Source organism: Bubalus bubalis, chromosome 6, assembly GCF_019923935.1.
Source record: "Bubalus bubalis isolate 160015118507 breed Murrah chromosome 6, NDDB_SH_1, whole genome shotgun sequence".
Lineage (NCBI taxonomy): Eukaryota > Metazoa > Chordata > Mammalia > Artiodactyla > Bovidae > Bubalus > Bubalus bubalis.
The window spans coordinates 91,107,635-91,122,172 of NC_059162.1; the positions used below are offsets into that span (position 1 = coordinate 91,107,635).

General features: G+C 51.6%; 1 protein-coding gene and 1 long non-coding RNA gene across 2 annotated transcripts in view; both read left to right on the forward strand.

Annotated features, from left to right (window-relative positions):
• The window catches only part of DHCR24 (24-dehydrocholesterol reductase), a 34,377-nt gene extending 20,098 nt beyond the window's left edge, over positions 1-14,279 (forward strand). Inside the window, exons 6-9 of the mRNA XM_006049585.4 lie at positions 1,075-1,218; positions 9,406-9,603; positions 9,773-9,951; positions 11,440-14,279. Coding sequence (XP_006049647.2) covers positions 1,075-1,218; positions 9,406-9,603; positions 9,773-9,951; positions 11,440-11,593 — 675 coding nt within the window. The 3' untranslated portion in view covers positions 11,594-14,279. The remainder of the gene's footprint in view (positions 1-1,074; positions 1,219-9,405; positions 9,604-9,772; positions 9,952-11,439) is intronic.
• On the forward strand, positions 1,225-5,024 carry LOC123334116. Its single transcript, XR_006551900.2, has 2 exons — positions 1,225-3,451; positions 4,805-5,024. It is a non-coding gene; the product is annotated as an uncharacterized LOC123334116 (long non-coding RNA).
• Positions 14,280-14,538: the final 259 nt, after the last annotated feature.

The window sequence follows — 14,538 nt, forward strand, 5'->3', positions numbered from 1 at the left end:
TCTGTTCCTGTCTTACCCTATCCAATGGTCCCCTCTCCTATGTGGCCTCCACTCTGCTTCCTCCTGTCCATTTGCTGAGCCCCAGCTGGCTGTTATCTCACCTGCTCCATAAAACTTGGGTGCCTCTCCCATCCCCAGAGAATGGGCCCAAGCGTCTGCAGTGTGTATGTATGTAATTTCTAACAGGCACAAAGATCTCCCACAAAGTATCTATTTTTACTGCCATTTAATATGTGAAGAAACAAGCTCAGAGTGACCTGCTCAGTGTCACACAGCTAGTGGGCTACTAGGCGAGGGCCAGGCCTCCGCCACCCAACCTGGAGCCTGTGACCTTTCTGGGCAGCTGCCCTGCCTCTCTCTCTGAAAGCATCGACCCACAGTCCCTTTCATGGGTGAATAAGCTAAGGCCCAGAGAAGCTAAGTCACCCCAGGGCACACAGTAGGTAAAGTCCTGAACCATTTAGGACTGAAGAAGACACCAGCTAAACATAAGATTGAGGCTTGGAGACGGCGGGGCTCAATGCCAGGAAGCCGTAGCTTTACAGTGAGCCTCTCCCTCTGATGTTGGCTGTCTGTGGGGGGAATGCCTTGGCCAGAGGATGTGGAGCTTGGTCCAGGGCAGCAGGGAAAGCGTTTTGGTCAGTAAACACTGTCAGCCGGGGACTCAGTGGGACGGGTGAGCCCCACTCAGTGTTTGTGCCAACACTGGCCTCGTGGGAGGCAGGCAGGGAGGAACATGCCTGTGCGGACCACTGCACTGTGGCCGACCTCAGTAGGCATCAGCTCTTCAGTTCTCTCCCTGAGAAGGAGGGGGCTGAGCTCTCGAGACTGTCAGGAGCTCACCATTGGGCCCTGGGCTCACCATTAACCTCCGTGAGCTTCTGCTCTCTCTGCTAGAGAAAGCCCGCTGTGCTTAACCTCATCCAGCTTTCAAGAGCCTCCAAGGTGATTAACAGACATGAAAGAGCTCTAGGGAGGCCAGGAGTGCTGAACAGAAGCCAGGCATCTCTGTTACACCCCAGTGGCCTCTGGGGCTTGTCTGGAGCCTGACAGCGGTGCCCTCTGGCATTTCAGCTGAACAGCATTGGCAACTACTACAAGCCGTGGTTCTTCAAGCACGTGGAGAACTACCTGAAGACAAACCGAGAGGGCCTGGAGTACATCCCCTTGAGACACTACTATCACCGCCACACGCGCAGCATCTTCTGGGAGCTCCAGGTGAGGCTCGGATTTCCCAGTAGTCCTGGCTCCTCCTGGCCAGGCTGGGAACCGGTGCAGTTTCCCCTCCCCTGGGGGAGAAGAGTGGCTTTGTTCTCAGGAACCGGAGCAGCCACTCACCCGGCAGCGCAGTGTCTCCTTCTGCGGAAATGGCCGCCTTCCATAAAGCAGCAGAGTTTCCCCGAGTACCAGCCAGAAAGTGGGTTCCCTGGCTGGGTGCTCTGGGGAACTCAGACCTGTCCCGTCCTTGAGACACTGTAGCCTGGCCAAGCGGCCAGCCGCCGGCCCTGAGAAGGGCCACAGGAAGCGACTGGTCCTGCCCAGGGCTGGGGGTAGCTGTCAGGCGTGTCCTTGACTTGTGGGTAAGAATTTGCTACTGTGCCATGAGAGATGGGGAGTGGTGACATTTTAAATAGGGGGTGAGGGAAGGCCTCTCGGGAGCTGCCTTATGAGCAGAGACCAGCATGGGGAAGACACACCAGGCAGAACTTGAGAGAGTGCTCCAGGCAGAACTCGAGACAGTGCTCCAGGCAGAACTCAAGAGAGTGCCCCAGGCAGAGGAAGAACCAGAGCACGGCTCCTCAGTGGGCTGGCTGAGTTGCTGTTTTCCTTTTTTTTAATTGAAGTGAAAACATAAACGTAACCATTTTAAAGTATGCAATTCAGTATATTTGGTACATTCATGATATCGTGTGTCTACTGCCTCTATCTAGTTTTAAAATATTTTCATTGCCCTGAAAGGAAGCCCTGTACCCATTAAGCAGTTACTCCCCATTCTCTTTCCCCAGCCTCTGGCAACCAGTGGTCCGTGTTCCATCTCTACGGGTTTACCTATTCTAGACATTTTATATAAATGGAATCACGCAACACATGGCCTTTTGTGTCTGGCTTGTTCACTAAGGCTGTTCTCAGGGTTTATCCACGCTGTAGCATGTATCCGTACATCATTCCTTTGTGTGGCTGAAAAACACCCCATTGTATGGATGAACCACAGTTTGTTTTTCCACTCATCTGCCGGTGGACATTTGAGTTGTTTCCGCCTGTTGGCTTTGTGAATAGCACGGCTGTAAACATTCACGTACACAAATTTATCTGGATACTAGTTTTTGGTTTGGGGGCAGTCTCTGCCTAGGAGTGGGACTGCTGGATCTGTGTGATAATTCTGTGTCTAACTTACTGAGGAACTGCCAGACGTTTTCACGGTGGTGGGCCGTTTTACATTCCCGACAGCATGCAAGGGTTCCAGCATCGCTGCGTTCTCAGCAGTGCTTGCTGCTTTCTGGTGTGTTGCTGCAGCCATCCTAGTGCGTGAGAAGTAGAGTCCTACTGTAATTTTGGTCTGCATTTTCCAAATGACTGATGATGTTGAATATCCTTGCAGTGCCTGTTGGCCATTTGTATATTTTTTGAAGAACTATCTATTCAGATCCTTTGCCCAATTTTAATTACCCTGTTGATCTTTGTTGTTTTAAGAGTTCTATATATATTCTGGATTATTAGACCTTTCTCAAACACATGATTTGCAAATATTTCCCCGCATTCTGTAGGTGGTCTTTCACTGCCTTGATAATGCCTTTTGATTTACAAAAGTTTTTGGTTTTGATGATGTCCAGTTTACTTTTTCTTGTGTTACTCATGCTTTTAAGGGTCGTATCTGTAAGAATCCATTGCTAAATCCAGTGGAGATTTAGCATTAATCATGAAGATTCATTCCTGTGTTATCTTCTAAAAGCTTTATAGTTTTAGCTCTTATATTTAGGTTCTTGATCCATTTCAAGTTTTGTATATTTGGTGAGAGGTGGGGGTCCAACTCCATTTTTTTACATCACAGCAGGATGCAAGTTGTCACGGCAAGCCTGCATGTTTTTAAAAAACAGCAAGAAGGCCCTTTAGCTAGACCCATGGTGGAGAATGAGGTCAAATAGCAGCTAGAGCCTAGATCATGTAGGTTCTTGTAGTTCAGGGGAGAACTTTCTGTTTTGCTTTGTGTGATAAGAAAGCTAGTGGAGGACTTTGTACAGAAAAATGACATGACTTGATTTTTGTTTTAAAACAATAGTTTTGACAGCTGGATGGAGAGTGGATGGGGTAGGGTGACTTAGAGTGGAAGAGAAGAAAGAAGGATTCTGTTGTCTGGAGTGGTAGCAGTGGAGGAGGAAAGGAGCCTCAGATCTGGGAGGTACTGCGAAGACTGAACCAACCAACAGGATTTCCAACAGAGTATGACTCCAAGGTTAGGGACCCAAGCAACTGGGTGACGTGAGGTGCCACTGACTGCCATGGGCAATGTGGGTGAGGGGTCTGGGAAGGAAAATTAGAAGTTTGGTCTGGGACATGTCAGCGTGAGATGCTTCTCAGATATCCAGGTGAGATGTCAAGTGGGCAGTTGGCACACATGTCAGATCTTCAAAGGTTGAAGGATCACATACCACTGTGGGTACTATCAGCAGAGAGATGTTAATTAAAGTCATGGGACTAAACAAGTGAGGGAAGGTAAAGAAGACAAGTCCCAGAGCCAAGCCCTACAGGGGAGGAGAAACCAGCCAGGAGAGGAGAAGGTGGCCTCAGTCAGAAGGAAGGAGAAACCCAGGAGAACTGGCAACCTGGACACTGTGACAAGAAGGAAGATGAACAAATGTGTCAAATGTCCCTGAGTGAGACGAGAACAAAGAATTGACCTCTGGTCACTGATGACCTTGAGTCATGGGGCTGAAAGCCTGATGTGAGTTAAAGAGAAAATGGAGACAAGGAAGTGGGGACAGTGAAAACAGAGATCTAGGAAGGCTCAGTATTGGGGGAAGCAGAGAAATAGGGTGGTGGCCGGAGGGGGATGTGGGATCGAGAGGAGACAACAGAAGGGAGAAATGACTGCATGTTGATGTGCTGGCAGGGCAGGAAAGAGGGTGTGCTCGCAGGGTGAGCCTTGAGCACGGCGGATCCTGCGCTCGGGTAGAGAGGGTGCCCTTAGCGGGGGGCCTGGAGAGTCACCCCTGGACAGTTAATGGAACAGTTGCTATGGGGTGTGGGCCTTCTCTTCCAGTTGCTTCTCAGTGAAATAGGAAGCAAGGACTTCAGCCAAGATGAGGGGGCAAGGGGTTGTTGAAGGACTGAGAAGAGAGGAGTTTGGAACTTGTCCCTTGGAGAGTGGGAATGAGTTGACTGGGAAAATGTCATAGGGTTGCCAGGCAACAGTGGGCCTGCCAAAGATTCCTGAGTGTGCATTTACAGAGACTAGCCCTGGTGGCTGTAGGTTTTCACACATTCAGCTGTGTAGATGAGACAGAGAATAAGGAGAAAGTTAGATTTAACCACGGTTGAGATTTTGCAGATGAGTAAGACAAGTGAGGCAGGGTTGGAGAAGCTGGGACAGCTTCGTGATGAATTCGGAGCCAGCTTGGGGGAGGGGGTGGTGAGGATATGTGGGGCTGACATCAGTCCCCCATCATGGGACTGACATGCTGGCCTGGGTGCCCCTTGGGGTGAAGAGTTGACGTCAGAGCACTGGAGGGCATAAGCAGCAGGAAGGGAGAGTAGTGGTGGCCAGAGGACCAATTCGTGAAATGGAAACTGTGGTGTTTTCCCCCAGCATCCAGTTCTGCAGGAATGAAGTCCTTAGCCCCTGCAGTCGCTGACCTTCAACACACCCTGAAAGGAATTCAGGGTAAAGATCAAGAATGACGCTGTCTGTGCTCTGGGCAAACTACCAGAACAGACCTTCACATAGTTAGAAGATATTTTGAGGAGAAAATGTTCCAAAACTCTTGCATCTTCACGTACTTAGTAAAGCAATAAAACCATTAATAAGACGTCTGTTCCTTGTAACTACAAACAACCTTCAACCAAGAGATGTGCTTGATGGCAATTGTTGCTTAGTCGCTGAGTCATGTCTGACTCTTTGTGACCCCATGGAGTGTAGCCCACCAGGCTCCTTCTGTCCATGGGATTTCGCAGGCAAGAACACTGGAGTGGATAGCCATTCCATTCTCCAGGGTATCTTCCTGACCCAGGGATCAAACCTGTGTCTTCTGCATTGAAAGGCAGTTTCTTTACCACTGAGCCACCAGAGAAGCCCTGGATGACATGTATCCTTTGCCAAAATCACATACATCTTGACCTCACCTTTACCTCTTCACAACAGTTTCACAGCACTGTCTGAAAGTGGGTCTTCTGGGCTGCAATCTCAGTGAGATACTGAATAAACTCAACTCATAGCTCTGACATTATTCCCTGCCCCCAAGTCAACAGAGGTAGTGAATATAACATCAAGAGGTCAGCAAACTTCTTTAAAGGGCCAAATAGCAAAGGCTTTAGGCTCTGCAGATCATACTTCCTGTCACAGCTGCTTGGCCCTGCCTTTGTAGCCCAAGAGCAGCCCCAGGCAGCACTTGAACAGATGAGTGTGGCTGTGCTCCAGTGAAACTATATATAAACACAGGCAGGGGCCGGATTTAGCCAGTGGGCTGGATCCACTTGCAGACCGATCCCCACATGCTCTAGTTTGTCATCCTCTGCTCAGGAGCGTGATGCGAAAGTCAGTGCAGAGGCCAGGTGAAAGGGAAGACTGCTGAAGGACAAACAGGATAATGGGGGGCAGGTGTTAAACCATATCAGTGATAGCATCAGTGTTGGGGAAGGTGGCAGTGATCCAGGCATTCGGGGGCTGATGGGGGTGGAGGTGGTGGGGATGTCACTGAGGATTTCCAGGGAAAGGAGGGGCAGAGACCTCGAAGCAGTAATGAGGGACCAAGAGGAGCCCACCTCACCTCCATCTACCCCAGAGGGTCATGGAGAGAAAATGATACCACGTCAGAGGGCTGCAGTCAGGTATCAGCTAAGAGCACAGAGACAAGTAGATGGTTGAGAGAATAACTTGAGGATGGAGCGGGTTTGCTGCTGTTAGACCATGAGAGAGCACAGGGGAGGGGTTGGGAGATGGGGAACAGTAGCTGGTGGGATCAGATGAAAAGATACTGCGTGGCTGCAGCACAGCAGGGATGCTGGTTAGAGGTACCCAGAAGTCCACAGCAGCTAGGATAAACAGGAAAGTCAGGCATGAAAGACTTACACCTGGTGGTGTCCTACAAGGGGGTGTCGGGTCAGTTCTAAATATGGGCGAGGTCTCTGGGCAGAACGTGGGGCAGTGGTGAGGGGTGCAGGAGTGGGCAGAAGAGGGTTGGTTCCTCAAGGCCTGGGGAGCCCTGGGCTTCCTCCATCCCTATTAGTCCTGCTTCAAGGAGTGTCCAGGCCCAGAGGATTTGGTGGAAAGTTTTGCCAAAAGCAGAAAACTCCCAACTCCTCCTTTATCCCTGCCAAGAGCAGTGTTAAGGTTGTGGGAGGTGTGAGCAGGGATATTTAAGAGACAGGAAAGGCAAGAGGAGCCAGCAAAGTACATGAGAGCACATCAGAATGAGAGTCACAGTAGTTAACATTAATCCCTCCTTATGTGTTAGTTCTTACGTCAAGCACTTTATGCCACTCTCTCCATCTTCCTGACAACCCTGGAAAGGTAGGTCCTGGTGTTATTTCCCTTCTACAGATGAAGAAGCTGGTTTAGGTTGTCCAAATTAACACCGCTCAGTAAGGGGTAGAGTGTAATAGTAAGGGTTATCTATTGCTGCATGATGAATTCACCCCACGTTCTGAAGATGAAAGCAGCTGCCATCTGTTACCACACAGTTTCGAGGGTCAGAGATTGGAGAGCAATGATGTGGGTCCTTCTGGCTCAGGGTTGCAGTCAAGGTGTCGGTCAGGCTGGTGTGCTAGAGTCTTTAGGAAGATGAGACCCTGCCTTCTGGAAGGCCCCCTAAGGTGGCTGTCAATGAGAAGCCTCTGTTGGTTGCCACCTGGGCTGCTCACGTGCCTCACCACAGGGCAGCAGACTCCCCCCAGAGCAGGTGATCCAGAGAGACCACGGAGGGGTCCTCAGTGCCTTCCATGACCCCGTCTCATCACCTTGCGACTCCCTCCGTATTCTCCTGTTAGAGTGGAGTCTCCAGTCACCCAAGGTTGGGGGAGTTAAGCTCCACCTCTTGCTGCTAAACACTAGCCTTTACTGCCTGAAGTTAAAGGAAGAGTCTGAAAGGATGGGTGTTTTACTACTGAGATGTGCACACAGGGAGTTTATTTCGGGGAACTCTGGTGATCCTCAGCTGCCAGAGAAAATGCAAGTAGGGGTGGGCGGAGAGACAAGTCGAGGTGTGATACAGTCATAGCAAAGACCTTAGCCAAGCCACAGGGAGGTCTGCAGCTGTGTGATCCTCCCAAGTTGTCTCCCCTTGAGGCCAGGAGTCAGGACTTTGCAGCCCAAGCCCATGAAAGGTGACCTTGGAGACACTGCATGTTGGGTTCCAGGCCATTGCAATAAAGCAAATATCACAATAAAGTGAGTTACACAAATTTTTTGGTTTCCCAGTACATAGAAAAGTTATGTTTATAATATAGTATAGTCTATTAAGTGAGCACCAGCATTGGGTCTTAAAAAAAAAAAAAAAGGATATACCTTAATTTAAAAATACTTTGTTGCTGAAAAATGCTAACCATCATCTGAGCCCTCAGTGAGTCAGAGTATGATGTCAGAGACCACTAGTCACAGATCAGAAGTGCAGTAAAACAAGACAGTCTGTACAGGGTCAGGAAGCCAGGACAAAGAACACAGTGGCACCCTGTGTGCTGATGCTCAGGGTCCAGTGATAAGCAGGAACCGAGCAGATGCTGCCATTTGTGAGTTGCAGGTTTTTTAAGCCCACAGACTTGTCTGTGCAGCAATGTCTCTAGGAAGGGACACAGATAATTCCTAACAATGCCTGCCTCTGGGGAGGGGAACGAGACTGGGATGGAGGAGGAATGATGAGTGGTTAGGGCTGTGGAAGGAGGCTGGGCTTTTGCGGAGCGTTTCTGCTGTTTCTGCTGTGTGGCTTCTCCAAAGACAACCAAGAGAACAGTAAAGGCCACGCTATTTTCTAAGCTCCTGTTGTATTCCAGAAACTGGTGTAGGAGCTGGAATCAAACAGAAGAAAGCAGACAGGCCCCCTCCCTTCCTTGCGGAAGAAGGCTGGCAATCAGAGGAGGCAATTCGAGGGGAGGGGAGGGGCACGCAGCCTCCGAAGCCTAGCATGGTGGCTCCTTTGGGAAGCTGCCCCTGACCCTAGCCTGACGTGGACCCTTTTATGTGCTGCCTCTCTCTGTTGCACCTCTTCCACACCTGGGGTCAGGGACCACGTCTTGGTGACCTGGGTATCTTCAGCACCCAGCACAGAACCTCACACCTGAGCACATAGGCACCTTGTCATTACATAATGAAGGAAGGAACGCCTTGGCTTCAAGGTCCCGGGAGCTGTGAGGATGGGGTGCCAGATGGACGCTGGTCACCTTGAGGAAGATGGCAAGCTGGGAGCAGAGAGGACAATCGTGAGCAGGGGGCTCCTCCTGCGTGGCAGTTGGAGGCACAGAAGAGGAAGGCCAGCCCTGCTCAGGGGGGTTTCCTGAGAGGCCAGCTTGGGGGAGGCAGGCGGGTGGCACCATGAGGGGCCACAGGAACAAGAGGAAGCGTCTAGAGTTGAAGATAGCTGTCCAGCTTGGCCTTGACCTGTGAGCAAGAACTTGCAGTTGTGTGTATGGAAGGATGGGGAGCAGTGACAGTTTAATAGGGGTGTCAGAGAAGGCCTCAGGAGATGCTGTAAACCGAAGGCTCGTTGTTGGGTCTGCACCAGACCTTTTCCACACACACTTGGCTGTGTGACCTTAGGGAAAGTTGCTTAAGCTCTGTGGGTATCCATCTGTCTTGGCAGTCAGCAGCATTTATTTCTCAAACATTTATGGAACGCCTGCACTGTGTCCGCCACAGCGACCTCAACAACCAGAACAGCAACGATAGCTTCATTGTCATTTTGCCCCAGGCTGGTGCCTTCCATTTGGTATTCACCGTTCACTCTCACAAGTCCCATATTACAGATCAGGAAACTACGCTCAGAGAAGTCAAGTCACCAGCCCACGGATATCACAACTCGTAAATGCCAGAGCTGGGAATCAAACCCAGATCCAGCTGGGTTAACCTTGGGTACCACCATTGCCCCTGCAGATAGGAGTGGACCCGTCGTACTTCTGCGAAGCCCCCAGGGAGGTCCTGGCCCAGGGGGACACTGGGCCCTGCTGGGCTCCTTCTCTCCATCCCCAACCCTCGTCTTTCAGGACATCATCCCCTTTGGCAACAACCCCATCTTCCGCTACCTCTTTGGTTGGATGGTGCCTCCCAAGATCTCCCTGCTGAAGCTGACCCAGGGCGAGACACTGCGCAAGCTGTACGAGCAGCACCACGTGGTACAGGACATGCTGGTGCCCATGAAGTGCCTGCCGCAGGCCCTGCACACCTTCCACAACGACATCCACGTGAGCGGGGCTGGGAACTCAGCCGGGGCTTGCGGGGAGCAGGGGAGAGATAGCTGTTTGGGCAGCAGGGGGCCCCAGGCAGCCCTCCTCTGGTCAGGAGTCGGGTGGACTGGCTGCGAGCCTTCCACCTGTGGGAGGAAAAGCACTGACCTTCCCTTCCGGCCCCCAGGTCTACCCCATCTGGCTGTGTCCGTTCATCCTACCCAGCCAGCCAGGCCTGGTGCACCCCAAGGGAGACGAGGCCGAGCTCTATGTCGACATCGGTGCCTACGGGGAGCCACGTGTGAAGCATTTTGAAGCCCGGTCCTGCATGAGGCAGTTGGAGAAGTTTGTCCGAAGTGTGCATGGGTGAGCAAGTGCCCAGAGTGTGGACAATGCCCTGGGAGGGTGCGGGGAAGGCCAAGACGCCAGCTCCATGGCCAGACCCTTGGGTGCTGAACGACCCCTCATATTCAGAAAGGGAGTTGGGAGATTCTAAGGAGGTGGAATTACAGGTGTTCTTAGCCTTCCCTTATACGTGCGTCCCCCGCCCCTCCACTGAGCATCCCAACAGTATACCCCAGCTGCTAGAGCCAGAAACCCAGGAGTTACCCCACTCCCCACTGCAGGGCAGGCCATGGGGGTGCTTTAGACATACCCAGGGGCTCCCGCTCCAGGTTGGAGACCAAAACGGAGGAGGGAAGACTCAGGACCATGAAAGCCACACAGAGGCCTGGACAGAGCATTGTTCAGAAATGTCCTGAAACAGACTGTAGGTGAATCTCAAAATAGTTATGCTGACTGAAAGAAGCCAGGAAAAAAGAGTACTGTATGGTTCTATTTTCATGTACATATATATATATATATGCTGTTTATATAAAATTCTGGAAAACACAGTTGAACCCATAGTGACAGAAGGCAGGTCTGCCTGGGGTTGTGGAGGGTGATGGATGGCACCAGGGAATTCAGGCTGTGAGGATGGCTATGGCTGTTGTCTGGACTGAGCTGACTGTTTCAAGGTTATAGACATTATATAACATCGAACTTATCAAGCTGTGGTTTTCTTTTTTAATGTATTTTAAAAATTTGCTTATTTTCCATATTTATTTTGTTGAAGTTTAGATGATGTACAATATTATATATTACAGGTATACAATATAGTGATTCACAATTTTTAAAAGTCGTGCTCTATTCATGGGCTTCCCAGGTGGCCCTAGTGGTAAGGAGCCCGCCTGCTAATGTAGGAGTCATAAGAACCACGAGTTGGATCCCTGGGTTGGAAAGATCCCCTGGAGTGGGCATGGCAACCCATACCAGTATTCTTGCCTGGAAAATCCCACAGACAGAGGAGCCTGGAGGGCTACTACAGTCCATAGGGTCCCAAAGAGTTGGACAGGACTGAAGCAACTTAGCATGAACACATGCCCTGTTTATAGTTATTATAAAATAGTGGGTCTATTTCCCGTGTTATACAATGTATCCGTGTAGCTTCGAGCTATATGCTTTCATCACGTGCAGCTTATTGAATGTCAAAAAAGGGAAAGAAAGCGGCCTGGCAACTGCATCAGGGGAGCAGACACGCAGCACACTGCATCCTTCTAACTCTTCCTCTGCTGCCACTTAACGCCCTGAGCCCAGACTCCCCATCTGCAAAATGGGGTTAAAATTCATGCCAACCTCAACCACTAGCTCGTTAGTAGGGGGGTCAAACAAATCCCCCGAAAGCTCACCCTGCCCTGCAGAGCAGGCAGTGCGCTCGGGGCGCATTAGGGGTGACTGGAGTTCTCTGCACCCCTTTCCCCTCCTGGGGCTTCTGCGCCCCGCCCCTGAGCCCTCACCCCTGTGTCTGCGCTGCAGGTTCCAGATGCTGTATGCCGACTGCTACATGGACCGGGAGGAGTTCTGGGAGATGTTCGACGGCTCCCTGTACCACAGGCTGCGGAAGCAGCTCGGCTGCCAGGATGCCTTCCCTGAGGTCTACGACAAGATCTGCAAGGCTGCCAGGCACTGAGCCGGAGCCCGCCCAGGAGGAGGCAGACACGAGGGGGGACCCTGTCCCCGGGGCCAGAAGGCATCTACCCTTCACTCAAGCTTGGCTGCTCTGCCAGATCCACACTTTGAGAAAGAAACCCCTCCAGAGACACCCCCTACCCACATGGCCTTGATGGCTTGCTCCCAGCTTCCAGGGGCGGCTGGCTGGAGTGGAAAGGATGTGAGATTTGGAGTCAGACAAACCTGAGTCCAGTTCCCAGTTCAGCCACTCATTAGCTGTGTGACTCCAGGCGAGTCACTGAGCCCTTCTGAGCCCGACTCCTCATGTGTTGAAAGCTGTGGTGGGTAGTGCTCCCTGCCTGCTGTGACACCTGAGTCAGGCAGCCTTTGCAGTAGACGTGCTCAAGAATTGGCAGCTGCTACTAGCACGGCTTCCTGCTCAGCATGACATCAGACTAAAGTGCTTTGAATTCAGCGGTTGCGTCCGGGAAGGTCCACATCAGGTTCCCCGGGCTCAGGTTTGGTGGAAAGGGGTGCCCTGGAGTTTCACTGCCATCACTTGTCAGCCAGAAGAGTTCCTCGCGCAGGGAAGGAAAGAAAGTTCCTTTCCATCGCTGGGCTCTTGGGAGGGCAACAGATGGGGTGGGCGGGCCCAAGACGTGCTGTGCCAAAGTCAGGTCTGATTCCAAAGTTCCCTCTGTCTTCCTTGGTGACGCCCTGCCCCTTCTTCCTTCATGCTCAGGCTTGCAGGCCCACCGCAACCATTGCCCAAGTCCACTCAGAGAGGACCGTGTGCTTGGAGAAGACACTTCAGGGTGGAATCCTGTCTGGGCCTGGGGCAGGTGGGGTGAGTGGTTTTGGCTCTGAATTGAATCCATAGGACCTGGGCTCATTCTTGCCTCTTCACCCTCCATGCCGCTTGTCCCCAGACCCTGCTTCAACCTGCTGGGGTGTGTCCTCCACTCTGCAGTGGGGCTGGGACTCGGGGTGGGGGGACCACACCAAGCAGGAAAATGGAGCCTGTCATCCTTAGGTCTCGTGGGGATCCTCACTGTGGCGCTGAAAGAAAACAGCATCAACTTGATTTCTCCAACCACTCATCCCCTCCTTTTTTTTTTTTCCTTCCTCTCCCCACCTCCAGCTGTAGTTAATTTTAGTGCCTTACAAATCCTAAGCTCAGAGAAAAGTTAGCTTCGTGTCTGTTCCAGAAGGAAGGAAACCTTCCCAGGCCCCTGCCCACCTATTAAAGCTTGGTTGTTTATGCAGCTCCATCTTAAGAACTGCCCAGCCTCAGGTGAAAACCCGGACTCTGAGAGGGAATTATGTAAGGGAATTAAAGTGAGCTGGGCCAGGCAGTGATGTTCTGGAATAGAGGAGAGCACTGGCTGGGAGCTGGGAGGCCTGGGTTTCAGTCCTGACTATTCTTCACAAGCTCTGCCTCCATGGGCAAGTCATTTGTCCCTCTGAGCTGCAGTTTCCTCATCTGTCACATCCATGTACACAAGCCCACCCGAGGCTCTTCTGCTTTAGAAGTGCATGGCTGTCTTAAACACCGTGGTTGCGAACCCCACGAGAAAGCCTCGTCTGCGTGGAAAGTCAGAGGGAAAGTAAATGGTCCAGGTGGGGGTTGTCTGCCATTTCAGATCCTTCCTTCAGCCCACGGCCAGCTCTCATCTTTTCAGAAAGGCACATCTGTGGCCTGCAAGGAAGTGTCATTGTCCCCACTGGTTGCCAGAAGCCTCCCAGGGTCACACTTTGGCTGCCGAGGCTCACTCCACCCACCGCGGGTTTGGCTCACTGTGGTGTCTTGATGTGGTCCTGGGAGTGCCAGGCGCACTCGGGGCACTCAGAAGGCAGAGGAACCACTCTTACCCATTTGGCCTCTGGAGGGGGCATAAAATCAGAAACCTCATTTTCTCGCTTGTATGCAAAGCATGTGAACTCTGGCACTAGCTCTCCCAGTGAGGCCTGTGGGCTTCTTGCTCAGCAGTAAACTGATGATCCTACTTGCTGTAGAGGAAGGGTTAACCCGAGCAAGATAAGGCCCCATCCTTTCAGCAGTGGGGCCTCTGTCCCTGGACCCCTAGGAGTGCGGCCAGAAATGCCAGCAGCCTCTGTTGTCCTCAGTCCTACAAACCAAAATCCTGCCCTTCACAGACCTTGCCCAGAACCTGGGGCTGGGAGGGAGGGTCTTGGGGTCACACCAGCCTCAGGGTCATGTTTTGCTTCAGTGATATCTTGCCTAGAAAGGGGCAGTCTTCCAAGCATGTCGAGCTGAGTTGCCAGCTCTTTCTTGCAGCCAGTCTTGTCACTATCCAGCCAGGTGGTGGTTTCAGGTGGAATTAAACTTGGCACATGGTGGGGTGCGGGGAGCACTTGTGAAAAGTATAAGAAGAGGCCTCTCCCTTCCAGAACCCTGAGTTTCTTGGCTGCATGAAAGTTTTTCTGTAAGATCCAGATTCTAGCCAGTTTCTTTGGCTGGAAGGATGCATAATTAGCTGTTACGGGAAGGGAGGGGGTGGGGATGGGGGTGGCAGTGTGTGATGTGTGGTATTTTTCTTAAATCATGGGGACCACAGAGAATGGCATGGGTCCCCCTAGCAGGCTCTTGCAGCTGCAGGTACTGTGCCTCCTGTCCGGAACACTTCATGTCCCTGTGGCTGTGTGGCTGCTCCTTCTGTAAAAATAAAAGTGTGACCTGGAAAGTAGCCTCTGTCATTTCTTGCTCTGGGGACCACGATGTGGAGGCAGTCTTGGTTCAAGCGCAGGCTCTGCCCCTCACCAGGCCAGTTTCCCTTTGAACCTGCACACCCAGGTCTGGATGATGGCATGGCGGAGGGACAGGTGTATTAGGGTAGAGGGGCCAGGGTAATTTTCTTCCCCATTTTTGAATTTCTATCTTTGTCACAATGATCTGGCATGGATGTTAATAATATCTTCCTATTTGCAGGGTAGAGAACAGAC